Here is a 27,021-nt window from a genome sequence, read left to right on the forward strand (position 1 = left end):
CTGTTTGCATCTAGCTGTAGGTATGAAATATGGGCTGTTGTTTCTCAAAAGGCTTTTTTCATTTTCACTCTCCAGTGTTCCTTGTAGCTCCTAGCTCCACATGCCACACCTACTAAAACGCCCTGAGAGTAAATGTTAAGTTATTTACTTTGTGGGAATGTACTAAGACGTTAATCTTAAGGCCTGTAATCAAGGCTATTGTTAGAGTGATCTCACTCATGCCACCGGGACACGTGCCTCTGCATGAGCCTATCCTGTATTTTGTTTCTTCAAGGGAAGCAAATAGTTACCAAACAATACTTAGGAGTCTATGTAGGAGAATCCAGCTTAAATTGATTACTTGGATTATTTTTTAACACATGAATGTCAGCATCACCTACAGGAAGTTCTAATTCTGAATTCTAAGCAAAGTCCATGCCTGCGCCTTCCATGTGAAAACTCAACCTGCCTCATTGGCACAGCTTGTCACTGCTGCATTCTGATTTCTTGCATTGTGAAACTGAAGTCCTTGGGGAGTGACTGGAGTGAATGAAACACATACCAATCTATAGTACTCCGCACACACTATTCTTCTCATTGTGGTTTGTGTAGCCTCTTTCCAAAATCTGTCTGTTTGATTAAAATAAATTTCAAAATACTGTACTTGGTTTGATATTTAAGGGTACACAAGGGAATACCCCCTTTGATACAAGGGGTATTCAAGGGAAAGAGAGTTTTACCCACAAAAGGGCATTCACCACTGAATATACCTGTGGGCAGTACTTGGTGCAATCTCTAAACACAGGCAAAATGGTGACCATCCTGATGCATCTCCCCATTCGACACTGAGGAAAACAGGGACAGCATATCTGGAAGCTCCCACAGCTCAACCTCCTCCCTGGACCTGAAATAATGGAAAACAGGGACAACCCAAAGCCTGGAAAGATAGTTTGTGTGAATAAGGAGTTGTGCTGCCAAGATGCTGACTGTAGTGGTGGTGGCAGTACCAGTGCAGACTCCTTCTTTCTGGGGCCGTGGTGATGCCAACAGTGCAGGTGCAGGGGCTCTCTCTCTGTGGTGGTGGCAGCAGCTGTGGGACAGCGGCTGCAACAGTAGCTCTGTCCTTGTGCCCAGCTGCTGTTCAGTCCTGACTCCAGTCTAGCACACACTGCCATGTGCCCTGGCAAAAGATAGCACTGCTTCCCTTTCCATCTGTGGCATTTTTCTTGCTGAGACTCCCTGCCCCCCTCCCATTGGTGATGTGGGTGGTATTGAATAGACAGCAGTGAATCCACCCCCTTCTCTCTGTACCCAGGACAGTACCATTTGAAACTAGAGGTGCTATCATCTGCTTGCCTTTTACTGACATGGGCCTCTAACATTCCAACACTTGCAAGCAAAAAAACTTAAAAGGAAAACAGAAGTAGAAAAGTAAGTGACATTGAGAATGTTAAGCACAGGAATCATGAATAAAAAACAGTGGATGGACCCATATCTTTGCTTCCATGTCACCATTTTATTTCTATGGGTGTTTTATAAGTGGACTGCAATAACAGAATTAGAATCTGTGGATCTTAAGGAAGGGACAGAATGGAAAGACACATTTGTCTAAGGGGAAAGTATGTACTTTACAAACCGATGAATTACTTTTTAATTAGCATTTGAAACCTGTCTCAGCTTCTAATGTGATTAAAAATATTGCAGGAGAAGCAAAAAGCTGAAGAAGCCCTAAATGAGCTGAAGCGCCAGTATGATGCTGAAGTTGGGGATCTTCAGGTGACAATAAAAAAACTTAAAAAGGTAAGTGAGTGAAGTCTGGTGAGTTTTTTAAAGTGTTTTAAGAGGTTTTGACCTTATGAAATGCCTCCTTCAAGATGGATAATCGTAGTTGTAGGTTTCTAATTTAATGTGTATTAGTAAATGGCAACTGCAGGTAGTTTTTACTTTGTGTTGTCGTTCTGTGCTTTTGTATTCATGCTGTCTAATTTATTGAAATGCTTAGGAAAGGGAGCAGCTATTACCTTAGTTCTGTGCCTTAACAACTTCTAGGTCCATCAGGTTATTAAGATAGCAGTTACCTAGACTTGTCTTTGATCCATTAGAAATAGTCCAATATATTGCCACCAAGTATTTGCAATTTATAGATAAAGATGCAATTGGCAAACCAGATATAGTAATTTACAGTAGTATAGTACCTTTTAGAACCCAAATGCAATCTGATCTTTTAATTTGATTGGTAAGGTAAACTGAAATCTCAGATATGAATGATGTTTTGGGATATTTTTGTAATTTGGGTTTAATTTTGACATTGGTTTTTGCTGTTAGTTTTACCAGAATTATAGTGAGCAATTTTTTGGTTTTGGATATTATTTTGGTTTTTTGTTTTTAATTGCACTTAAAAGAGCATTTGTAGAAATGGAAATTTCTCACAAGAAACATGAGAGCTTCTTGTACAAATACTACATATCTGAGGTAGTAATAATTTTTCAAATTTTTTTTTAAAGTTTTTACAGTGGGGATACACCTGTTTATGTCATAATAACTGGCTTCTGTGTAACTAGTGATGAATATTTTATACCTAAAGAGTGCAAAATGCTTATTCATTTCTTAAAAAGCAAGTGATTTTTGAAATAATGCTGTCTACTAGGACATTTGGAAAAAATCTTTGTTTTAAAACCTTTACTAGCTGTAAAAGGGTTATTTATTGTGATTTCCATAAGTTTTTTATTATTGAATCAGAGCAATCTAATACATTAATTGTGCATTTTTTTTATCCTTCAAGCTGGAGGAGCAATCCAAATATGTCAATCACAGGGAAGATGTAGTTGAACTGAAAAAAAGAATACATGATATGTTGTTGGTAAGGGATTATTATCATTAATATATTAATTTAGCCTCAGTTTTAGTGTCTGCAATACAGATTGTTATAGTTGTGGGAATTCGGGTTTTGGTTTTTGTTGGTTTTTTTTGGTTTATTTTTTATATTTAGTACTGGTAAGCTATTTTAAAGTTGTTGGTAAGTGTATGAGGATATTTTAAGTTGAAAAAATACCTGTTTAAATGTATACGTATTCTATGTGGGACATTTAGAAATAGCTGGAGATGATATAGCCCCCTTTTTGTGTAACTGAATGGAAAAATAAAAACTGAGAGGTTCTTGCATGTTGATTTGCTGACTTCTCTGTTGACTTAGTGTTCTTTCATTTTCTTTGCCCCTCTATGCCAAAATTTTATAGTGTTTCATTTTTATTTAACTTCGATGTTTTTTATTCTACTATTATAATACATCAACATTTTGTGGAGGTGGCTATGACAGCTAACATCTAATATCTTCCTTTTTTGAAGGAAAATCAGAGACTTAAGAAAGATCTTTTAGAAGCGCAGACAAATATAGCTTTTCTACAGAGTGAATTAGATACCTTGAAAAGCGAGTATGCAGATCAGTCTTTGAACACTGAGAGGTAAGTTACTTCTACATGATAATATTTTCACCAGGGAAAAAAAATCTATTTTCTGATGTAATTATTATGTATGCAGTTGGCAACTATTATTTTCTAAATTTGCCTCAAAGTATAGTTATATAGGTATATGTTTGACACTGTGCCATCACTGCTGTTCAGTTTTCTTGTTAGGTTTCTGAAAGAACAAGTTCTGGATATGATGCAAACTCTCATAATCTTGCAAGAATATCCATTGATTTTAGTGGGACTTTATTAGGAATAAAACAACAGTACAGCACCAGGCAATTTTTTTTTCCATGGCTTGCACTCATGTGAATATCTGTATGAATATTAGGGAGAATAGTTTTGGAAGCCTTCCATGTCAATCTGAACCTTTTTTTTTTTCTAAAGTGAATGCAAGCTACTTCTAGTTACTAATTTAAAGGAGCGTAAAAGGCAGTTTCGTGTGTGGTTATGTTCAGATAATACAAATTACATTTCAAGGGAAAAGGGTGCAGTTCCTATGATTATTTTGTATGTCTTTTATTTTTCATTCACAGTCTTTGTTGAGTTATAATGGCAGAGATTAATGAAGTCACCAAGAGATCTTCCTTTGCATAAAACTGCTCAGCATATTTCAGCATAAATGTAAACTCTGCCAAAAGCAATATTGTAAAAATATAAGAAGAATATCCTGTAAAGTATAAGTTCATTTAAATTTGGTGTTTGTTTTTGTGTTTTTTTTTTCCAGAGACCTAGAAATTATCCGTGAGTATACTGAAGACAGAGATAATCTGGAAAGACAAATTGAAATACTTCAGTAAGTTTTCAGTAATTCAGTTTTTTATTATCAAACTTTGTCCCAACATATTTGGGATAAATGTTTTTGTATGCAAAAGACCAGGTTGAAATTTGGGAAAAGTATCAAGTGAAAATACTGAAATGGCCTCATTATCATAAAAGGTACTGTTCTTAACTGTCATAAATGTTACTGTGGTATTAACTCTACTGTGGTACTGACCCACTAACACTTCAGTTGGTTTCTTTTCATTTCTTTTAGCCCCACTTTAATTTCTTTCTGATAAGCTGAGTGAGATTTGATTCTATCCATGCTATCATAAAAATTATTGCCTGGCTCCTTTTTTTATTCGCTTTACTTCTCCAGTAACTCCCGGTCTTATTGTTGTCTGGAAAGTACTAAGAGTGTGCTGTATTATACAATAGGTGCACAAATTTTTGCTTTCAAGAAGGGTCACAATGAATAGATTTTTTTAATATCTTTAGTTAATTTCCTTATCCTAAACAAATTCTTTCTTTCGAGCAGATGAATTGTATTTGTCTTTAGAATCACCTCAGCAATATTTAAAGGGAAGTAATTTTGTACCAAAATGGCTGGGCTAGTTGTTTTGTTGTGGTTTGTTTCTTTTTCTTTTTTTTTTTTTTTTTCTTTTTTTTTGGTGACCATTCCTACAGTATCTTTTTTTCCACTCAGCTGACCAAAGACCATGCTGCAGAAGTGAAAACGGGCTTCCTGGGCTGCCACTGAAGGCTAAAATTCAGTGGTTTTTTCAGACAATTTGTTTGAGTTTCTAGTTTCATGTTACTCATTAGTATTTACCGAAGACAAAAAAGGGGTCTTTTAGAAGTATTTAAAAATTTTCTCTTTGTGAGAAGCTACATAGTTTTTAATGTTTTCTTTAGTCCTGCAAGTTAAACTGTGTTTCTTTGTTAGATCAGCTAATAGAAAGTTACATGACAGCAACGATGGTTTAAGAAGTGCACTTGAAAACAGTTTCAGCAAGTACAACAGATCATTGGTATGTATTTATGATTTTTGTATTTTGTCAAAGAAGATGTAGGAATCAACACAGCAAATTTAAGTTGGTATTTCAGTGGGTACTCAGAAAATTGAGTTTTATTCAGTGGACAAGAGTGGGAATACTCTTGTGTAGTTGAATTTTGTTAGATTTTACTTACATTTTGTGAAATAATGGAAGTTTTGTTAGAGCATAACTGCTTTCTGAGACGCTTTGGAAAGTAATAATTTTTTTTTAATATGGTGTAATATTTAATGAGGTGAATAAATCAACAGTTTCTCTTGAGCTTAAAGGAATGTATTTGTATTGTGTATATGGGAGTGCCCTACCACTGACAACACACTTTCTCAGAAAACTGCCCTTTTTTAGTAGTAGGATCTTAACCTACCTTGAACTTTTGTTCAGGCAAGTCACTGGGAAAATGAATAGCATGGACTACTGATAAGGACCTTAGTCAGAACCTTTTGGGCTCTCAGAACTGCACAGGAGTCTCTTGTAATAAATGTCACCTGACGTCCTCCAAACTGGAGGAAGGAAGGCTTGAAAATCCTATTCTACACTGTCATTTTGCTGTCCTGTGAAACCTGTTAAGCTCTTAAAACTAATGACTGGGCATCATGAGGAAAGCAGATAGCTTTTTTAGAAGGATGGGACGAGATAATGGGCCCACAAAGACAACACTGGACAGGAAAGAGGAAATTAGTGGTCAGGTCACTGCTTGTTTCCAGTATTCCTTACCAAGGAACGTGAGTAGTTTTTGCTGATACAAGTTACCAGAGATTCACTACAGCTGCAACAACGGATACCATTTCCTACTGTCATGCCTAGAACTTTGAATGAGCATATTACAGAGAAGACAGAGGGAGCTGTTCCCAGTGAATGAATGTGTGGAGGCACAGCAGAATGTACAAAATACTTCGTCTCATGCAATTGGTTGAGACCTTTCCTCCACTATCTCTCACAAGAACTAGGAGGTAGCTCTACTGAAACTAGCTCAGTCAGTGACACTTCCCCCTTTTTTTTGGTAGTCAGCATGCCATGTTCTAAATACTACTTTTCAAAGCTTAGCATTTCAGAGTCTTCAGGTGTAGTCAATGAAATCATCCTCTTGGAAGTTCTGTTGTCTTTTGCGGTTGAATGTGTCTGGTAGGTTCAGTATAAAGGCAGTGGTGAAGCCTAAATGCTAAAGGTAATAGGCCTTTTGACCCTCATATAAAGTCATATATAAAGTGTGAGGTTTAACTGAATTTAAGTAGCTAAATATACATATATATAATATAAAGAAATGTATATTAAATACATCCAATTTGTAATTTTGATGATGCGCAGTTTTTCCTTAACAAGTCTAGATACTTGCACTGTGTTCATCCAAGTTATTATGCATTTATTATGTATCTCTTGCAGCGGTTAGCAAACACCTCACCAGGAAGTACCATTTCTAGAAGCAGTCCTAAATTTAATGGTGAACATTCTCCTTTAAACCCACGGTATGACAGGTAAGCCAGACTTGCTTCTGTTAATTTGAAAATTACTTGTCTTAGAAGAGCAGATTACTGTTAAGTAAGAGGGAATATGTCTGATTTAGAAGTAATGTGTGACCATAGCATATGATCCAAAGTATCCTGAAGTCAATAGGAATCTTTTCAATTACTTCAGAAAGCTCAGGATAACTCTTTTCAGTGCGAGCCATAAACTTATGGAGAGTTTAGACGGCCTCTTGTTTGGTCTTGGCCTCTTGATTCTAGTTTGATTCTCAGTCTCTTTGTCTCCAAAAAACTATAAAACTCTTCTGAGGGGCTTTGTTAGCCTTACTCAGTACTTGAGAAATAAAACATTTTTGGTTTTATGTTCAGCTTGTGTGCCTTTTCCCCCATGTAGTAATTATTACAAATGTGGGCCTAATTCTTCAAAACAATAAACAACCTCATCTCACACTGACATGCAGGAGTAGTGAATGCACTTGGATATTAATGGGGAAAGAGTACAAAAATAGGAAGTTATCTAAATGCAAGTGTTAAATGGTCAGAGGTATTTATTTTTGTACTTACTGGATATAGATCATCGATCAGAACTTCCTCTGATCATTTCAGAGACTCACTGAAGACACTGGGTATTGGAGCCAGTCTCAAATGCTATCAGTCATGCTATTCCTTCATACTTGGTTTTTTAAACAATTAGATCTGTCAGCAAAAATGTGTGTCCCTACTCAATCGATGGATTATTTTGTCTTCTTTTTATTTTAGTGGTACTCCAAGCCATAGAGAGATCTCTGATAGAGTTCTTAGTATTCTGTATTTTACATTTTGCCAGAGAGAACAATATCTTGAATAGGGATTAAATCGACTTCTGCTTCATACTCGTAATACTCATTCAGTGGTGTCACTCTTATTCTGCTGTTTCCATGGGAGATGTGTTTGCTGGCTGTAAAGGTTTGCTTATCACAAGCTGTTTCCTTCTTCTGAATGCACATAAACCCAATTCCCTGGTGTTGGACCCTCTGCAAAATTTTAGCGGCATCCACTCTGAGTTGCATATTACGTTGAGTAATTTTCTGAGGAAGTAACTAAAACCTCTCTGGAGGCTTAGTGATGTCATTCTTTATGAATATTTATTAGGACCTGCCACATGGTGCAATCCTTGCATTTCCACAAAAGTGAGAAATACAAGCTACTTTAGAAGAAAGTTTATGTGGTAGGAATAAAGCTTAATCTTAACAGATATAACTTGAGAGTATCAAAAGACAGAAAAAGATGTGAATGCCCCAAAACCTGTTTGTTTTCAGTACTTTGTCTCCTGACATCAGATCAGCATTAAGAGGTATTGGTTTGCATACTAACATGTTTTAAGCAATTTGTGGTAAAAAGTACAATTTTTCTTTTTTTTATCTGTAAGATTCATCTTGGTCTAACTTGCTTTAAGCGTATACGAAATTCCCAGCATTGAATTCATGGTTCAGTGAAGTTGAAAATTGCCTACTAAAGAGCTTTATTTCAGGAAATGCCTGACAAGCTTAACTTTGTTATAGCATGCACTCTTCCTCAGTATTTCAGTGATTTGGTATAGGCCGGTAGGTGCATGAATCCAAAGAGCATGTATGCTTTGGTATTCTACAGCAAAGATCACATGCATTCATGTCATTATTCATTAGCCTGAAAGGGTATAAATTAGGTGGTTCTGAAGGTTATTGCATGGGACAATAATGCCACTGCCATTTGGCCGATTGCAGGGAGGAATTCGACTCATAACAACTTCATAATTTGGTGATTTTCGCCAGTGTACTCTCCTGAGTTGAGCCATCACATGGGGAGCCCCTTGGGACCAAGCTGTTTTTACAAGGAGTGATGTTCATCTTGTCTGTTTTAGCAGTCCAGTGCATCTCATCCATTTCCAACAGGGCTAAGCCAGACCCTCTCTTCTCTGCTATCACTTGGAGACCTTTAGTGCCTCACTTTAGTTGGTGCCTGTCCCTGTCTTGCTGCAGGAGCATGATAATGATTGTGGCTGTTGCAAACTTTTTTATAAGATTAGTTATTTTAAGACTCACTCTATTAACCTTTCTTTTCTGTGGTTTTATTTACAAAAATAAACCCTTTTTTTTTTCTGTAAGCCATACTGGCATTGCAGCATTCTTTAAAGTACTTTTATATACTATATCATCCAGAATGAAAAAAAAAAAGATTTTTGAAGGAAGGTTGAGGGAAAAGAGAGGAATTCTGTGTAAAATTTTAGGTTTTAGGTTTGCCTACCAGAGTATAAGAAAATTTTTCAGTAACTTCTTCCACCTTACTGATCTCCTGAACTTGACTACTCCCTCTTCTATATTTATAGCTGTTCCTTATTGGCATGTGTGCCTTTGTGAGCAAATGCATTCATTTAAATGAGGTACAGTATGTTAAGGTTGTTTTATGTCTTAGAATAGGCCAAAATTAGCTAAACCATTGTATATAATTTTCTTCTTTTTATGTCTTTGTAGTACATCACTTTCTGAATGTTTTTTTAGATAGGCTTTTTTTAATTAACATTAACAGTCATAATTACTGAGACTTGGAAAGTCATCATCAGTAACATAGATTAAATAATTTAATCTGAGCATCCCAAGACATATGCTTGAGAAAGAAATTCTTTATAAAGGCAAGATAGGGATTGGCATAAGTCTTAAACTTAAAATTAGCATTTCCAAGAATTTACTGTTCCAGAAGGGCTCAGATTTTGTTGGGAAGAACAATTATTTATTATTGGAATTTATTGTATGGAATAATTCTTTTCTCCCCCTCCAACATTTTCTTTTTAGGTCATCTTATTCGTCTTGTGTTGATGAAGATTATGATTCTTTAGCCCTTTGTGATCCTATGCAGAGGATAAACTGTGAAGTTGACAGCTTACCTGAGAGCTGTTTTGACAGTGGTTTGTCTACCCTGAGAGATTCAAATGAGTATGATTCAGAAGTGGAATACAGACATCAAAGGACTTTTCAAAGGTCACAGTGTATGCAAGAAGGCTTTGGTGGTGATGCTTCTGATACCGATGTAAGTGCCAGATTTACTTCTTCTCTGAGAAAGACATTTGATTGGAGACAAAATTAGCTTCCTGTTTTTAAAATAAAGTGGATCTTTGTCCACAGGCCGGTTAAAAGTAAATATTTGGGTCATATGCATTTAAATGAAATTAGTGAAAATGTTTTGGAGAATGTAAAAATATTTAGTACTCTTTCTTGTTTTTACATTTTTTGATACATTTTTGAGGTAATAACTTCATTTTTGAAGTTTACATGGTTTTTGAAGGTTGTTAAACTGTATGCAGAAAGAATCTCACTTTCTAATGATAAAAAAGCAGATGGAAGTAAAATAAGCTTCCATTCATGACCTCTTATTGCGCTGTGCCACTGGAGGAAAAAAAGCATGTATGAGATAGAATACTGTTAGTGCACACATTGACTTAGGCTAAATCTCGGAGAATTTAAAAATCTAAGAAGGTGTTACTGTGTCCGTTTATTGTTAGTAACATTGAAAGAGTTACTGAGGACTATATAGCAAAATTAGTATCGAGCACAGTAGAATATGGGGGTTTTTTAAGGCAAACCATTTCTTGTGCATTTAGTAGGCATTAGTAACTTTGTGGAGACTTTGCTAGGAGTAGTGTTGATTACAGCTGTGCTCTACTTAATTTAGCTTGAGTAGCAGTAGCATAGAGAGTCATGTCTTTGGGGAAGTTTTTAATGTTAGCAAAAAATAAGCTTTGAAATAAAGTATTGTCACAATTGTTTATTGTGACTGTGTTTTAATTTGAAATTTTCATATAGAAATTAATTTGCTCTATTAGAGTACTGAAAGAATGGATGCTGAACAGTAAACATGTTAAAAGACAAAATGTAGATTATAGTGAACAGCAAAAAAGAATAAGAACAGAATAATCACAGTATTTTGATTAGAATTGCACAGCTGTTTCTGGTAATTTATCTCTGTTTAATCCAAACTTTTAAAATGTTTTAATCAGTTTTAGCTGTCCCTTTCCAAAAAAGCATACTTTTCTCATCAGAGAACTAACTCATACTTTCAGGTTCCAGAGATCAGGGATGAAGAAGTGTACAGTCCTGCTAACAGCACTGCAGTTTTCAACTGGAAGCCCTCACGACCAGTTAGTCGAAGCGGCTCAGTTGCTTCAACAAGGAAGTACATATCTGCTCTCACCCCTGAGGTAACCAGTTCTTCAGGGGAAAATTGGAAAAGAATCATACAGGGGTTTTTTTTATGAGTTGTTACAGAGGGATTCTTTTTATTTTCAGTCAGATGCAAATGAATGCACTCCAAAATACCCCAGTTCAGAGAAGGCTTACAAGATAGTTCTTGCTGGAGATGCAGCTGTGGGAAAATCCAGTTTCCTTATGAGACTTTGCAAGAATGAATTTCGAGGCAATACCAGTGCAACTCTGGGTATAGTTGGTGTTCTTCTTAAAATATTCAAATGAATGTCCTTGTTATTTTGCAGTGAAGTGGGTGAAAAGCTTACTTTTGTGATTGCTTGCTAGGATTTCCTGGATATACACACATGGTTTTCTTAGGATGTGAGATCTAATTGAGTACTAAAGCTTAGTAATAACAGCTGTTTGTAGTGGACAGTAGGATACTGGTCTAATTTAGTTTTTCTTTACAAAGAAAATGCTTTCTGAACACCATAAAGCACCAGAAAAGGAATGCCAGTGTAAGGAACTTTGTGTGTGTATGAACTTTCTTGCATTTTTCATTGCTTTCTTGTTTTCTCAACACTCCATCTTTCCTTAGTATTTCATTCTATCCTTTGATGTCTTTCATACTATTTTTTGTTGCCATTTCTTCAAAGTGTTATTGAAGCTTTGGTTTAAATACAGCTAGAAGGATTTCTGACTGACTTCTTGTGTATATTAGTATAGTTGTCAGTTAACAAACTTCTTAACAATTTCAAAGACTGAATTTGTCTTCCAGTCAAATCATACTTATATATGTGTTTTATTGCCTCTGAGTCAGGATTTTCATTCTAATTTGTCTTTTTCTTCCTTGGTATTTGAAATAAAGTCTTTTATAAAACACTTTCACTTCTTTTTAAAAACTGTTTAGCACAATAAAGCAGAGGGAGATCTTATTTGTTGTTCAGAATGCAATTCATATCAATTCTTCTGGGAAAAGAAATACATTCAGGGGATTATTGCAGTTCAGAAGTATGTGCATGACTGACTGAAATCTTATAACCTATTAAAAGAGATGAATTTTTGAAAAACTGTTGTTTATAGCCACTACCTTTTAATTTTCTGCAGTTTTTAAAAGATTATTGATGGGTTTTGTTAAACTATATACATGATTCTTTCCAGGTGTGGATTTTCAAATGAAAAGGCTAATTGTTGATGGAGAACCTACAGTGCTACAACTGTGGGACACAGCTGGGCAGGAGAGGTTAGTGATCCTCTGCACTTACTAATTTGAACTCTTTTGTTTGTAAAAGTCATTTGCCTTTTTTCACCTAGCTGAAAAAACCTATCAATTGTCCATATGTAAATGTCTATAAACAGATGCAATTTTTCTCTGCTGAGACCTCAAGACAGGTGGAATGCTTTTGTGTTAGCTTTGGTGATGCTTGAGGTAATCTTTTCTCTCCATAGAAAGAAGTAGCTGAGGTTCACCACAGGATTAATTAATTAAATCCATGTGTCCCTCTTTGTCAATGCAAAACGATGGAGTAGATGCACATGGTTGCTTCTGTTTTTAGTCTCTAGCTTTCTTTGTTCTTACACACCTGTATTTTTAAGCAGGTTTTTTCTTAGAGATTCCCTGCCCTTCCCTTCCTCGCTGTCTCCTATTCTTTCCTTGAAAATCCTGGTCCTGATTTGCATTGTATTTGGTATATAAAAACTTCTTTCCAAAGACCTTAGAATTTTGCCAGAAGTATCTTTATAGATTGCTGAATGTATATCCAAGATTCTTCAAATTACTGTGTAAAGTTTCCTCAAAATCCTATGACATCTTTACTTGAGAGCCATTACTTCTTTACTGACAGCTTTTAAGGCTTGTTATGAGGTTGATCTAGTGCCATGGAAGTCAGTTTCGTATGTTCATTGACCAAGATTTGTGTTGGGCTGTATGTAGGTCAGGGTCCAAACAGTTTCCTCCCACAGAATAAATTTGTAAAGGATATTTTAATATCCAATGTAAATACCTAGTTACTGTACTTGGTTAAGCAGATTGTATAAAGTTCATGACAAAGATGACTGTAGTTGATCAACAAGTCCTGGTATAATTTTACTGGTTTCCTGTCTTTTTCAAAGGAGGTAAAGTAAGCCAATCAGTTTAGGAAGTTATGTGTGGGTGGATCATAGAATCATAGAACCATTAAGGTTGGAAAAGACCTCTAAGCTTGTGGGGTCCAACTTTTAACCTAGTACTGCTGTGTATACTTCTAAAGTGCCACATCCACACATGCCTGTTGAACACTTCCAGGAATGGAGATTCTGTCACTTCCGTGCACAGCTCATTCCAATGCCCAACCAGCCTTTCAGAGAAGAAATTTTTGCTATTTTCTAATCTAAACCTCCCCTGGCACAATTTGAGAATAGATTAGCTGTAATAGATACACTGTAGATTGTTTTGGTATACAAAATACTGATTGTTGTTTAGGACAGAATCCTGTTGATCCTTAAGGAGCATTTGTAGACCAGCACCAGCAGTTTTCAAGAACTCATAGCGTTACATGGAGAGAATTGTACTCAGTAGTGAAATTAAATAGTGCTGTGTTCTTAGTGATGTTAAACTGAACTATTTTTTGATAATGTGGCCTTATGCAAATCTTTTATTTTTTTCTGAAAGATTTCGAAGTATTGCTAAATCATACTTCAGAAGAGCAGATGGTGTCTTACTACTATATGATGTAACGTGTGAAAAAAGCTTTATTAATGTGAGAGAATGGGTGGATATGATTGAGGTAAGACCCTTAAATATATACAACTCATAAACTATGTTTCATTGCAGTGTTAGCCTTATTACTTATAAAATTTTATTGTCCGTAAGTTGTAATTATCCAGACAGCAGTCTGTCACAGAAATAAAGGCTACATGGAAGTCCTAAAGGTATCCTGACATACTCAGTTAGAGTTCAGTCTAATACATCTTTTTGTGTTAAAGGGTGTTGTGCAATGACACTCTTCCCGTTCACTTCCTTTTGAAATGAATGTGGCAGCACATTTCAGATACCTGTTTGTGGATGACTTGAGCGTTCCTTGGAGTCTTTGCATTTTAAACCAATATATTAGATTCTGTAAATTAGCTATAGTTCAAGTGAAATTTTCAGTATTTCTTTCTACTTGTACTTCTTGTTTGTTTATTTGAATAGGAATTTACATTTAGTGCAAGGGGTTTTTCTCTCATGCTGGAGGTGCTTAATAGGAGGGAAAGTGGCAAGCAAAATATTTAGTTCATCTTCTGTGACAGTGTTTTCTTTTTGTCATGGTATAGGAGTTGGTTACTTTTCCCATAGTGATTTTGTCATACAGCATTTGGATGCAGTAACCAATTCCATTAGATTAACTTAACAAATTAAATTCCTTTTTGAGAAACAGGGCTTATGGGAATTGAAGAACTTCTTGGCATAGCTTTCATAATTTGTAAATTTTTTCTACTAGTGTGCACGACTTCGTGGAAAGGAAAGTGGTGTGACGTGATGATGATAGCCACTTCTTTGTATTCTGAGTGTTCGAGCAATAAGGAAATAAAATTCTCTTTATAGGATGCAACTCATGAGAATATTCCAATTATGATGGTGGGAAACAAGGCTGATCTCCGTCAAACTGTTACAGAACAAGGGCAAAAATGTGTCTCTATAAACTATGGAGAAAAGCTGGCTATGGTAAGGTCCAAGTGTACCTCGTTAATATAAAATGGTCTTAGGAATTTTAAGCTGAAAACCTTGTGAAAAACTAGTAAACAAAAGTAATTTTCTGGTCATTTGTCCAAGTCAAATAATGAGGATTCATGGATACTTTTCATTAAACTACTCTGTTTTGATTGTGTTTGCTGGGTTAAATCACATCTCAGTGTCTGCTGAGCTGAACTTCATTATTGGCTGTGAAAGACTTCTCAGTCTTTTTTGTATAAAAGTGGATGGGCAGAAGACTGAATTTTTCTGCTGCTGAACAGAAGTTGCCAGTTCAAATATGAAGCACACTATTGACTGGTTTATGTATGTCCAGCTTTTGGGTGGAGTATTTTCATCTTCAAGAGACTCTTGTATTCCTGCCACATGTGAAAGAAAAAAGAAAGAAAATAGGACTTCTTGCTATAAATAGAAGTGTGGACAAGGTTTTTTTGCATGTATTTATATGGGGGATAAGATGCACACATCCTGTATTTTGTAGAATAATAGGGAGAGTCTTAAGGGTCTTGAGTGGCTGAGTGCTTGCAGAATTTATGGATTAAACTGGGGCAGAAACCATGTCTGTTGCTTATGGAATGATGTTTTTCATTAACCTAGAATAACCAGATGCTGTAGTTTGAGTAGCTAGCAAGTTAGGTTAAGTAACCTATCCTGGAAAGTCTCTTACTATTTTGCAGTCCTGTGAACAAGAAGATTGAATTTGGACATTAAGCCTATAATATGTTTTTTATTCAGTTCATTAATTCAGAATATACTGAATATAAACCAGATATAATTAAAAAACAATTACTGTTTTATTTCACAGTACTAAAGAGAATATGTTGGACAACGAAGAGCACTAGAAGAAATCTTGTTCATTTAAATGTGTCATCAATTTCTGTGTTCTCATTCAGGAAACAATTTGTAATTAAATGTACCTGTTCACATGGGAACCATCTCAGATCAGTTAGCTTAACATTTTGTTTTTATTCACAGACTTACAATGCGCTATTCTGTGAAACAAGTGCTAAAGATGGATCTAATATTGTAGAAGCAGTTCTTCATCTTGCTCGGTAAGTAGCTGTGTTTCTGTTTTCACATAAACACAGTATATTTTATAAAAAGGACATTGTGTGTGAATATACATCCAAAGATAAACACATTGATTTAAAATTGTACCAATGTTAAAAAAAATTTAAAAGAATACTCTGTTAAATCATTATAGATAAATGCAAGATGGGATTTATTCTCAGTTTAATGAAGTAACATTTTTGCTTGAAAATGTTACAAAGCTATCTCAATAATTAATATTTAAACTAGGATTCAGTTATGGAGCCTGCAATTTTAAAACCTGTTCGCTGAATGAATTTTAATTTTAATCCTACATGGATTTATTTTCCTAACTCTTTCATAATTTATTTTGAAATGTAATAATTCTATGTGTAATTATTTTTTAATTATTTCACACATATTAATATATATTCAGTTTTATTACCAACCACTCTAATTACACATATTTTCTTTGGTGTTCCCTTCTGTAAATTATTTATAAGATAGAAATTCTGTTTGTGTTCATTTAGCACCCTGGCATTTCTGTGATAATGTGTGAGCCAAATATTACAGTTCTACTACCTTTTCAAACCATTTTTGGTTAAAGTATGATTTTGAAAGGCTAGTGGTCTGTAATCCATAATCAGTCATACATACACAGCTTTTAAGTGTGCATTTATAAAAAGCATCCAACAATGTGCATTTTTTTCTATGCAAGTAAATTTATACTTGAAACTGAAGTTATTTGGTTTTATACTTAGAGCTATGAAATACTCTTTTTCTATAGTAAAATATTAAAGTAGGAAAAAATTCTCAAAAGAAAAGGAAAGGTAAATCAGAACACAGGGGAGTTATTAGATATTTAAAAAACTATGTTTTTATCACTATGATTTGCATAGAAATATAAATATGATCCCAAATTGGAAACTTGTGAGACATGTTGATTCTGTGCTAAACTCCATAGTATTAGCCATATGATAGATAGATGGTGATGAGCTCTTTGACATATAGTGGGAAAAATGGAAGCGTGAACATGAATAGAAACATGATAATTGAGCACATTTTTTGTTCAGTTGTGGTTTGCTTTTTTTTTTTACAGCGAGGTGCGAAAACGAAGTGATAATCAAGATGATACAAGATCAGTAACCAGCCTGGCTGGGGCACCTGTCAAAAAGTCGGCGATCACAAAAAACTGTTGCAATGTTTAAATGACAGCTAATTTTCCTCACCTAAATAACTTGTACATTTAAAAAGCCAAAAACCAAACTGAAATATTTCAGTAATGTTTTCTTTTTATTATGGATTTATACATTTGGATATTTAGAAATTACACATAGTGTTCAAAATCCAGACTCTACTTTCTACTCGTTCAAATTTGTGAAATTGCTTCACCTCATAGACTCTGTTTTCACTTGTCTTAAGTAATACAATTCATTGCAATGAGCTCAGAATCAATGCCACAGTAGTCACTGCATACAATATTGTAGTATGTATTAATGTCTCTACCTGCATGTTTCTTTATGGCATCAGTATTTCTTACATACAGAACTTACTAATATCCACTATCACTCACAGGTAAAGAAAAAATTAGAGCTTCAATTAATTTAATCTCTTTTTGATCGTGTCTGCTTGTCTAGTTTTTGACAGCCTTAAGTATATGTTGATGAAACATTTCATAAGAAAACTCCAAACCATTGAAAGGTGGCCTAGGTCCAAGTAATCCCTAAGTTCAGGGGAACCAGAGTGGTCTCTGTCAGGAGAAGACAGTGGCAGGTGCATGGCGTTCTGGTGTAGTTCCTCAAAAGTTGGCTAGTTAGAATGTATTTCATTTTGAGTGTTGGGGTTTGATTAAGAAAGGAGAAGTAGACTTTACACCTGATCCTACACAGTTCAGAGGTGAAAGAAACATTTGTCTGGACTGTTACAGTTCAAAATTCCAGAGAGAATGTAACACCTGTGATATGTAGGATTGCTGAAATTGAGGCTAGATCATTATTGGTATTACAGAGTGATAGGAGTTGTAATCTTTCCCTTGTCTTTCAAATATCTTCCATTCAGATTGTAATAGGATTGATTCTGAAGGATTGTAATAGCACATAGGAGTCTGATTTAATGGATATTTTTTAATGCATTTTTGAAGTTTCAGTTCTGCAGGTGAAAGAATTGCTGCACATGCACAAGCTTTTGTATAAATAGTTCATTAAAAGAGAACCCTGGAATGAACAGCAACCACTTACCTTAATGAGAGTTCCTTCACCTGATTTTAGAAAAGTTCTGAGAAACTTACTAGGGTCAGCATCTCTAAAAACTGAGTTATTACTGCTTAAAGTAGTCTCCAAGAGTTCTATAGTGTAGTAAAAAATTATGGACACAGTTAGCAGTCATAATCCAGTTACTTTTAGCGGTCACTGACTTTGATCAAAATAGGATAGGACCTTTTCAGAGCCAGCAAACTGTTGTCTCCTCTGTTTCCATTAATAAAGCATGTCCAGGCTGAAGCCTAATTCAGTAAATCAGACTTGGATAAAGTTTTATAAACTGATGGAGAACCCATATGACTAGCAGCTCTTGCTGCATTTTATCAGCCCTCTATGTGAACACTGTATAGCCTGTACTGTGTTACCTCTTGTATAAAATGTGGAGGTCTGAAAAACAGGATGGTTCATAATTTACAAAAAAAAAAGTTTAAACTAGGAAAAGTATTGTTTTTAGGCATCCTTTCAAACCTCTAATCAGAGCAGCTAATCCTCAAGTAATTATCAGAAAAATTTTTAACAAGAGAGAGAAATCTAATGCCAGAACAAATAAGACATTTTATTTCACTATGTAGTAGTTCACGCATAGAAGACAAAACATGTTTGGTGGGGTTTTTTTTAAGTACTGAGAGAATCTTCACATGCTGCCTAATTCCATGTAGGAGATTACAGGGTTATAGCATCTTCTCACACAGCAGTACAGGAGGCCTCACTGTAGTTCTCAGACTTATGTGGAGCAGGTGGCAGAGAACGCGGGACGCTCAGGTGTATCAGGAATATGCCTGATCACATACATACTGTTTGCTGTTAACCCTATATTATTTTTTATAAAAAAATATATAGCTTCAGTTAGCTTCTTTGAGAAGAAAAGCCACGGTTAACTGACTGCACTGATGAGGGCCTATTCTGTGTTCTTGTGTGAACCCTTCCCTCTGTCCATGTGAGTGAATGGAAGTAAAATTAATTTGGGATGTGTTTGCAGATAATTCTTCCTGCAGCTGTAGGGAGAAGAGAGGAAGATGATCCAGTGCTTGGTTTCTGAAGTGTGAACCTTCAACATGTAGACATTTGCATTTTCTCGGGATGAGATGATCATGATTATAAGCTGTTACTTATATTCCAAAACATTTCTTGTTCAGTAACTTGGAGAGCCTAGACTGGGGATCAGTGTTCTATGTGTGTGTCCTGAGCTACTGTGTTTGACCAGTTCTGTGGTCTTGGCCTGCAGTAAATGAGGTGAAATGTTTGCCTAAACATTATTGACACACCTGCATGAGTGAAGTGTTTTTGCTGGATACAGAGAACCACATAAAGTTGTTTGCAGGAAGGATTTCTGGAAGTGGTTTTGTCCAACCTTCCAAGGACCCAAGCAGAGACGGACTTTTGCCAGCCCTATATTTGGTTATCCGTGGGTTTGGCTAGCCAGCCTGTGAAAATGACCCAAGGCAGAGGTACTACCACCATTCTGGGAAGCATGTTCTCATACTTGTCCTCTTTTTCTGGATAAATATTTCTCTTCATGTCCAACCTCAGTTTCCCAAATGACTACAAATTTATGACCATTTTCCCCCATAGTATCACCTCCTGCTACTAACAAGAGTTTGACTACAATCTTGGTGGCTCCCCTTTCAGTGTCCATAGATCTCCCTTGGCCTTCTCTCCACCAGTGTAACAGCATCAGGGGTATCTCTTGCAAATGTGGGTTCTACATCCCAGAATTAGCAGCATGTGTGCATGTGTAGTAATTGCTTTCATATCTAATATTTTTATCATACAGAGGGTGCCATGTGAATGTCCATGCTTGTAGAGAGGCTGGTTGAAGGATGTGAGTTCAGGGACCTGCCTTCACAGCAGTTTTTCCCTATCTACAGGCCACTGATGTTTTAGGTACTTCTGTTTTTAATTTATTTTAATGACCAAAATCTATCTTATGTTATTTAGCCAAATTATTAAAGCTGAATGCATTTATTAAGCTCTGTAATTTTTTTGTGTTATGGAAAACAACTTTAATTTGAAACAGTGTTGTTTTTAAAATAAGATTCAGGGTTGAAGATTGTTAACTGTTAACAAAGTTTTACCTTGGAGTAATTTTATGATCAACGTCTAGATGACTTAAAAAGCACTACTAAATGGGGATATAGCTATAGCTCAGTTGGAACTTGTTTTAGAAGTCCTGTGATGGTCAGCTCCATCATGTCTTGAATGCTTGCATAGTACCATGTTGAATTCATGTTAAAGCAAAAGAACTTGGAAAAACATTTAAATCTAGAAATTAAAGCATGTATTTATACATGGAAAAAATGAATGCATAAATTTTTCTGTTGTTTTGCTTTAAAAGGTTACCTTGTCTTCAGCCTAAACAGTAAAATGGCAAACATCAGCTTTATGCTCTGACATGGTTGCACTATTGTCCTTTGAATGTTTTTATGGTTTTTAGTTAATACATAAGAACTATTCATTTAATCGCACAAATTTATTTTTTTAGTTAGTGGAAGTGTTCCCTTAATACATGTATTTATTTGAAAAGGAAAGGTCTTCTATGTTTTTCCTCATGATCTGTAAATAAATTATTTTTATTCAGTTGACATGGAAACATTATTTTGTGGTTTTGACCCTTTTTAATTGTAATGTATTACACATTTCTGAGGCAATAATTTCTGTGACATGCTCCAAAAATGCTTTGATCACGTAAATTCTTGTAACCACTTTGTGCCTGTTTAGGACATATTAGTGGCTTAATAAGACTAGCTGCAGCTTCTAAGTTCTCTTATGGCCTTACATTGGTTAAGTATTTTTCTGTGTAACTACTTTTGTATTGACTAGAAAATCCTCTGTTAGGAAAAAAAATTACGGTTATAAATCTGTGTAAGATGTTAAAACATACTTTAAGGAAAATATCTATAGGCTGCTCCTGCAAGGAACATTGTTTAGCTGTGCATACATGCAGATCTCCAAATAAAGTAATAGGTTCTGTGCCTAGTGCAGGCAATCCATATACAGATCCTTTTAAAGAGGCTTTCTTTTTTTTTCCTATATCCACTGCTGTACAGCAATGGTAGGGTAGCTTTTTAGGTAAAAATACTGCAGTCAACAATCCCCAGTTCATAAACCAAAGGGAGAAATATATTCATATAGTCATGGCATTTTATTATATTATAAAGAGACATATTTCCAAGAAGTTTCTAGCTGTATTAGCAAATTATAAAAATTGACCAATAAGTCATGTACAGTTTCAATGGCCTTTACCACTACCTCTGCCAGACTTGATATAGTGTGTAATACTCTCTCTCCAACCCTGTCTGGGCTACTTATGGGTTAGAGAAGCTTTTTAAAGCACCAATTATTTTGTTATTTCTCTTCCACTGTATTACTATCAGTCCTAATCCTTTCTTATTGGTATCCTTAGGACTGGTAGTATCAATCTTCATCATTATTAATTTTTTTAAACTATCTTGTTTTTTGAGAAAACTTGCTGTAAAAGAAAATCTGACTCAATATATGAAGTGTTACTGACTTTCTACAAAGAAGTCCTTTTTCTACAATTCTGTTCCTTGGGTTATGGCTTCGGATAGCTGGACTAATAGGAAATTAGTCATTAGGTGGTGGAGTAACAAATAAAACCAAGCTGTGGAGGTTTACCACTGAATATAAAAGGAAGTATGTAAAATGTATTTTCATACTAGTATGAGGAAGAAATTGTCCCCATTGCGTGTTCATCTGTTAATAAAAGTGTGTATATTCTATAAATAAGGTTCTAAATTGTGAAAAGTTTTTAAAAATTCTATATTGTTTACTGGTAAAACTGATGTTAGTGCAGCTTATTCCTCCTCAAAACAACTGATCACTTCATTTGCTGTAAGCTTGTATATATATGCTTAAAATGGATACCTTTCCTGTATTACAAATTACTGCATAATGAAATATGCTTCAATAGCCATTTTTCTTCAGTGTACTTTCTTTTTGTCAATGCTTATGAGCAACAGTCCAGCATAGCATCTGTGACCTGTCAGCTTAATGTTGTTACAGTTCACCAACTTCTGCAGCCAGTTGCATGCAAGAGTGATGCAACCAACCACTGGTATCTGGCTGCCTCCAAATTTTTAGCCTCAATGAACAGTCATCAGCTTTGAGCTGAGAGATGTACCTCGCTGTGATTCCCAAATAAATCTTGCTGTACCTCTTTACAGAGATGCTCTAGCCACTCTGTCTCTAAGCACTAACATATGGTATTTGTAAAGTAAGAAAGAAAAGTAGCCCAAAATAACCAGCCTACTGCAAATATGCTTGATATAGGGCTCTAGGCATCAAATAAAAAATACTTAGGGGTACATATGTCAAAGACAGAAAACGCCCCAAAATGCAAATTAAAATCTGCATCAGGTAAAATTGGCCAATTTAAATGTTGCCATGGAATCACAGATCCTATAGGTTGGAAAACACCTGCAAGATTGAGTCCGTCGGGACTAGCATGAGACCAAGACCGGTTACTCTGAGCTTACGTGACTTCATTAGTGCTTGGATCTGGAGCTAAAGCATGAATGTGTGCTGCTTTCCAAAGCAGAGCAATAAGCCCTGGAAGGATGGGATGGGTGTGAGGAGTGTTTCCCTATGAAAACCCCATTTCCTTTCTTTTAGAAAACAAAAATACTAAGACATCAAATTTAATCTTCATGTTAGTTTTCCTCTTTAGGTATTTCTCCCTTTTATTTTTGTAACCTATTCTTCACTGGCCACAAAACCAGTAAGAATTAAAATATGGTTTTGCTTTCTTTATTATTTGCACAAATTAGAAATTATTGTTGAAACGGAAACATTTAGCACCTGATGTTATCAACATGTAATTGGAAACAATTTTTGTAATCTTACATTGAGGGCTATATCTTCTTACTGATACTATAGTCAACAAGGAATTCTTGTTCATAAGCTAGTGTTGTAATTCAAGGAAAATTACATGTGCAGCAATAAAAACTGGTCTTACTGCAAGAAAAAATACACACCTGGTAGCTTTCCGTTTACACTTTCTGTCAATAATCACACATTTGCTAAGAACTTGCTGTTGCTTTCATTTTGAAAAAGGCATTTAAAAAAATCTTGCTTAAAAATAGGAAACAAAGGAAAGACACAGTCAAGGCTGTAGTCCTTAAAAGAATGGAGAAAATAATTGGGTTGCTTATTTTTCCTGCTCCCCAGAACCAAATGAGAACGTCCATGAGGACAAAAATTTTAAGTGTTTGCACCAGAATAAAAGATCAATGACAAAATGTAAGATACAGGAAAAAAAGATGGGAACTGTATTTAGTACACAATACTGACTGCCTCATGTTTGTTTTTCCTGAGAGTAGCTTTCCACTTCAGTCTGTATGCATTCCTGTGGAGTGTTTCCTTTTTTGTAGTTTTTAGGGAATTGTTCTTTTCATGTCACAAACATATTTTTAGAAAGATAACTGTAATTGGAGTGGTTGGAGAAGATCTTCAGGCATTTTGCAGTAAATTTACCAAAGTTCTCTTTATCAACTGAATTAAGTCAAAGTGCCTGAGATTTGCAATGGTTGCACAAAACAAACTCACTTAACCTCTATATACTGAATAGATGCACATTCCAAGATAAAATAATGAAGCAAATTAACTCTGTGAAAGATGTCAAACTAAAACCAGGTCTGTGAGAGCAGATGGTACTGTATTAAACTATGTATGTAAGTGATGGAAATAAAAATAGAAGCTATTAATTGAGTGAAATGTTTTAGGTTAATCTAAACCCCAAACTGTGAGTTACAGTAACAGTTTGTGAAGTAGTTCATATTTTCCAAAATACTTCTGCTAGTCTTTATGCTAAAGTGAAGGCATTGTTCTGGCACTATCAGAGCTGTAACATTAAACTTGCCCATAGCTGAGTTCTGGGCTACAAGAATCCAAACTGAACCATACACAGCCTGTGCCAACTCTGTAACTCTTGCCATTCTTATTCATTATACTTGATCAAACTGGTGGAAATCTGTACCAAAGCTGCACAGATGAAATAAATTCAACTAAGAGATTTCTGCAAATGCACAAGAATACATACACTTCTTCCACATTTGTTTACAAGTTATCTGAAGTGACCAAACATGAATGATAGTGTAAGGCTAAGCAGTGACTAATAAACTTGCTTTGTACAGCAGTGTTCCAATTCTGGAAAATCAGGTTTAGGGAGCTATATACTTATATATAAGTATACAAATAAATACCAGAATATATACTCTTTATTATATTCTAATACATATTATATATTAGAATATATACTCCTCATTTATATACAAAAATGCACATATATATATGTATGTATGCTGTATGCATACGTACATGTGAAATAATGACTACTGTCTTTCCCTAAAAAAAATTAAAATTGTAGATCACAGGAACCTTCCTGTAGTGGGTTTCATATAAGATAATGGTGACATCAGTCTTCTTGTCATCTTTGTCTCTCAGTGTATGTCTGCTCTATATCCAACTTTGTGTCTTGCTAAACATGTACCAGCAACTACTTTTGCTTTTGAAACCCAGAGAATTTTTATTGTTTCATTGCAAGTGCTGTGGGCTACTTTGCACATAGAGTCACAGAATCATTTAGGTTAGAAAAGACCCTGAAGATCATCAGTCCACCCATTAACCCAGCAGTGCCACCACTAAACCATGTCCCTAAGTGCCACATCTACGTGTCTTTTACATCCTTCCAGGGCTGGCAACTCAGCCAGGTCCCCTGGGAAGGCTACTGTAACAATTTTTGTATGCCATTCTGTATTTACCTGAGAATGTGCATCAACATTTGAGTATAGGAGTGCCTCAGAATGAATCTCTTTCAAGATTTACATGTATAATTTACATGGCAAGGTGGTCTTAAGGAACAAATAGTGTCTTTTCTAAAGACTACATGGCCCATTTGAGCATTAAAGTTCTCACAGAATAGCTCTGCTTTTTGAAGAGGAGCATGAATAATTGTAGCCTCAAAGTGCTGTGATGGACATAAAATCTGTCCTTCTTAAGTGGGAAGATACAGAGATCATTTTGTGTGCATAATGGAGAGATAGTTTTGGGAATTTTTCCTGCAAAAGAAAGACTTGTGTCTTCTTATTTTTTTTTTTCTTTTCCCCTCAGTGTATTTACAAATAATTAAGTACTAGGGTGGATAGGAGTCTTGCAGTCTGTGTGTAGTTGCTTTCCCAGAGAGCATGATGACAAATCAAGGTTTTAGATGAGTTCAAAATAAATATGACACTTTGAGTGAATGAAACAAATAGGTGTTGTAGAGTGTAAAATATCTTTGGTGATTAGCTACTGGTAGGATTTTGTTTAATAAAAGTAGTAATATTTTACTTCCAAAGAATACATTTGAAGCTACATGGGGAGCCTTAAAGCCCAACCAGTGAAGCATGGACATACTTATATAACTTTGAATGAAAGACATATAAACAGGTTTAACCTCAATCTTTTTCTTTAAATGCAAGCTCTATAAATATTTTGTTAGGTCATAATATTTTGTTAAATTCTGTATTTTCCTTACTTTTATCTTAAAATTGAGCTTTAAGATTTAGGCAAGTGAGCACTTATCAAGAATTTAAAATAATTTCTTTTTGAAGGAAAGTAATTTATCAAAAAAATATAAGCAAATACTTGAAGACCAAAAGTCAGTCTGCGCAGCGCATGGAAAAAGACTTTCTGTTCTGCTTCCAAGTTCAGGATTTTTCTCATTCTTATTTTCATATTTTTGTCTTTAGCTTTGTCCCATGTCTCCACTGTCTGTCCATCCTACTCTCACTATCCTCTTTCCATCCTTTTCCACACCCTTCCATTCATCTACATGCAATTATTCAGATTTTCTGATTTTCTTTCACACATAGCTATTTCTTTGCTAACTTCCATCCCTTCTGTTTAACAATGCAAGGACTTTGTCTCCTCCCAGACCTGTGTCTGCTCTGCCTCATGGAAAACTTTTTCAGTCATGTGATAGTTTCTTTGCCATGTATCTAAAAAGGAGCTTAGGTGGTAGACACTTTCTCTGAGATATTTCAGGTAGGGAAATGTGTTTTTATCACTACTTCTTTTCAGATCAGGACTTACTGGTGGAGTGGAAAAGTGCAGTTCAGGAACCTTGAAGAGTGCATGTGTGTGTCCCAGAGATGGATTGTAAGTTAAATAGTGGGTTAGTATTTAGCACACTGTTATCCCAGGTTCATTGCAGACCTAAAAAGTTTGCTAATGACAGAAGAAATAGTTTGCTGTGTTCATCTGGAGCATTGTAGTCCTGGGTTAACCAAAAAGAGGAATGTGTTCTGCTTGTCAGAGAACAAGTGCATGAAAATCCAAAAGTTGTTGGCAATCTGAAAGACTAAAAGTGCATGAACATGTTTGGTTTTTTTACTATTAATCTGACTGAAAAGAGAATTTTACTGAAGCTAGCTGCAGAAGACAAGTTTGCAAAATCAAAAAAAATGTTGTGTCCTCAGGACTGACTGATCTGTAAGACCTGGGTGTGTGCTCTGATCACATTCCCCATAAGGAACACACTTGTTTCCTGGTGAAACAGATAGGTTTAAGATTTTGCATCAAGAGACTGCATCAAAGGGTATAATTTTCATCATGTTTTGCAATATGGACAAGGTCCCATCAGAATGAAAATCTGTAAGCTAAACAAAAAGAACCTAAGTCACAAAATACTGGAAATTTGGAACTACAATATTAAGGACTAACAAACAACTTGTCTACCATATAGCACACTTTTTATAAAAAAATAAAGTTCAGTTTTTAGCAATCATTAAAGCAGTCATTTATTCCCATTGAAATTTTGGGCAATCTTGCAAATGTGCAATTTGTGGAATGAAGGCAATGATGCACAATTATGATTTACACTTCTTATTGTTGAAATGTCTGACATTGTTTATTGTGAAAGTCCACAGTAGTGTAAACACTGTCACATTCATAAGGTTTCATAGCTAAATTAGACCAATTTTTTATTTAACTAATTGTTATGTAATACAGTTTTATTGCTTTCAGCTTTTCTGAAATGCTTGTCATGCACAATTTCATTGCAACATTAAAGTATTGTTGATGGAAATTGTATTACACTACACCTTCC

At 35.3% G+C, this 27,021-nt stretch overlaps 1 protein-coding gene across 2 annotated transcripts in view; it reads left to right on the plus strand.

Moving 5' to 3' along the window:
• Positions 1–20,909, plus strand: part of RASEF (RAS and EF-hand domain containing) — a 33,939-nt gene extending 13,030 nt beyond the window's left edge. Inside the window, exons 4-17 of one of the 2 annotated variants that reach the window (XM_039567678.1) lie at positions 1,684–1,779; positions 2,762–2,839; positions 3,325–3,440; positions 4,171–4,239; positions 5,152–5,236; positions 6,641–6,732; positions 9,528–9,762; positions 10,793–10,930; positions 11,019–11,166; positions 12,078–12,159; positions 13,567–13,681; positions 14,482–14,601; positions 15,604–15,680; positions 16,757–20,909. In XM_039567678.1, coding sequence (XP_039423612.1) covers positions 1,684–1,779; positions 2,762–2,839; positions 3,325–3,440; positions 4,171–4,239; positions 5,152–5,236; positions 6,641–6,732; positions 9,528–9,762; positions 10,793–10,930; positions 11,019–11,166; positions 12,078–12,159; positions 13,567–13,681; positions 14,482–14,601; positions 15,604–15,680; positions 16,757–16,865 — 1,560 coding nt within the window. In that variant the 3' untranslated portion in view covers positions 16,866–20,909. The other variant, XM_039567679.1, reaches the window with a different exon arrangement.
• Positions 20,910–27,021: the final 6,112 nt, after the last annotated feature.

The sequence above is a fragment of the Corvus cornix genome, chromosome Z (assembly GCF_000738735.6).
Source record: "Corvus cornix cornix isolate S_Up_H32 chromosome Z, ASM73873v5, whole genome shotgun sequence".
In the NCBI taxonomy this organism is placed as follows: Eukaryota; Metazoa; Chordata; class Aves; order Passeriformes; family Corvidae; genus Corvus; species Corvus cornix.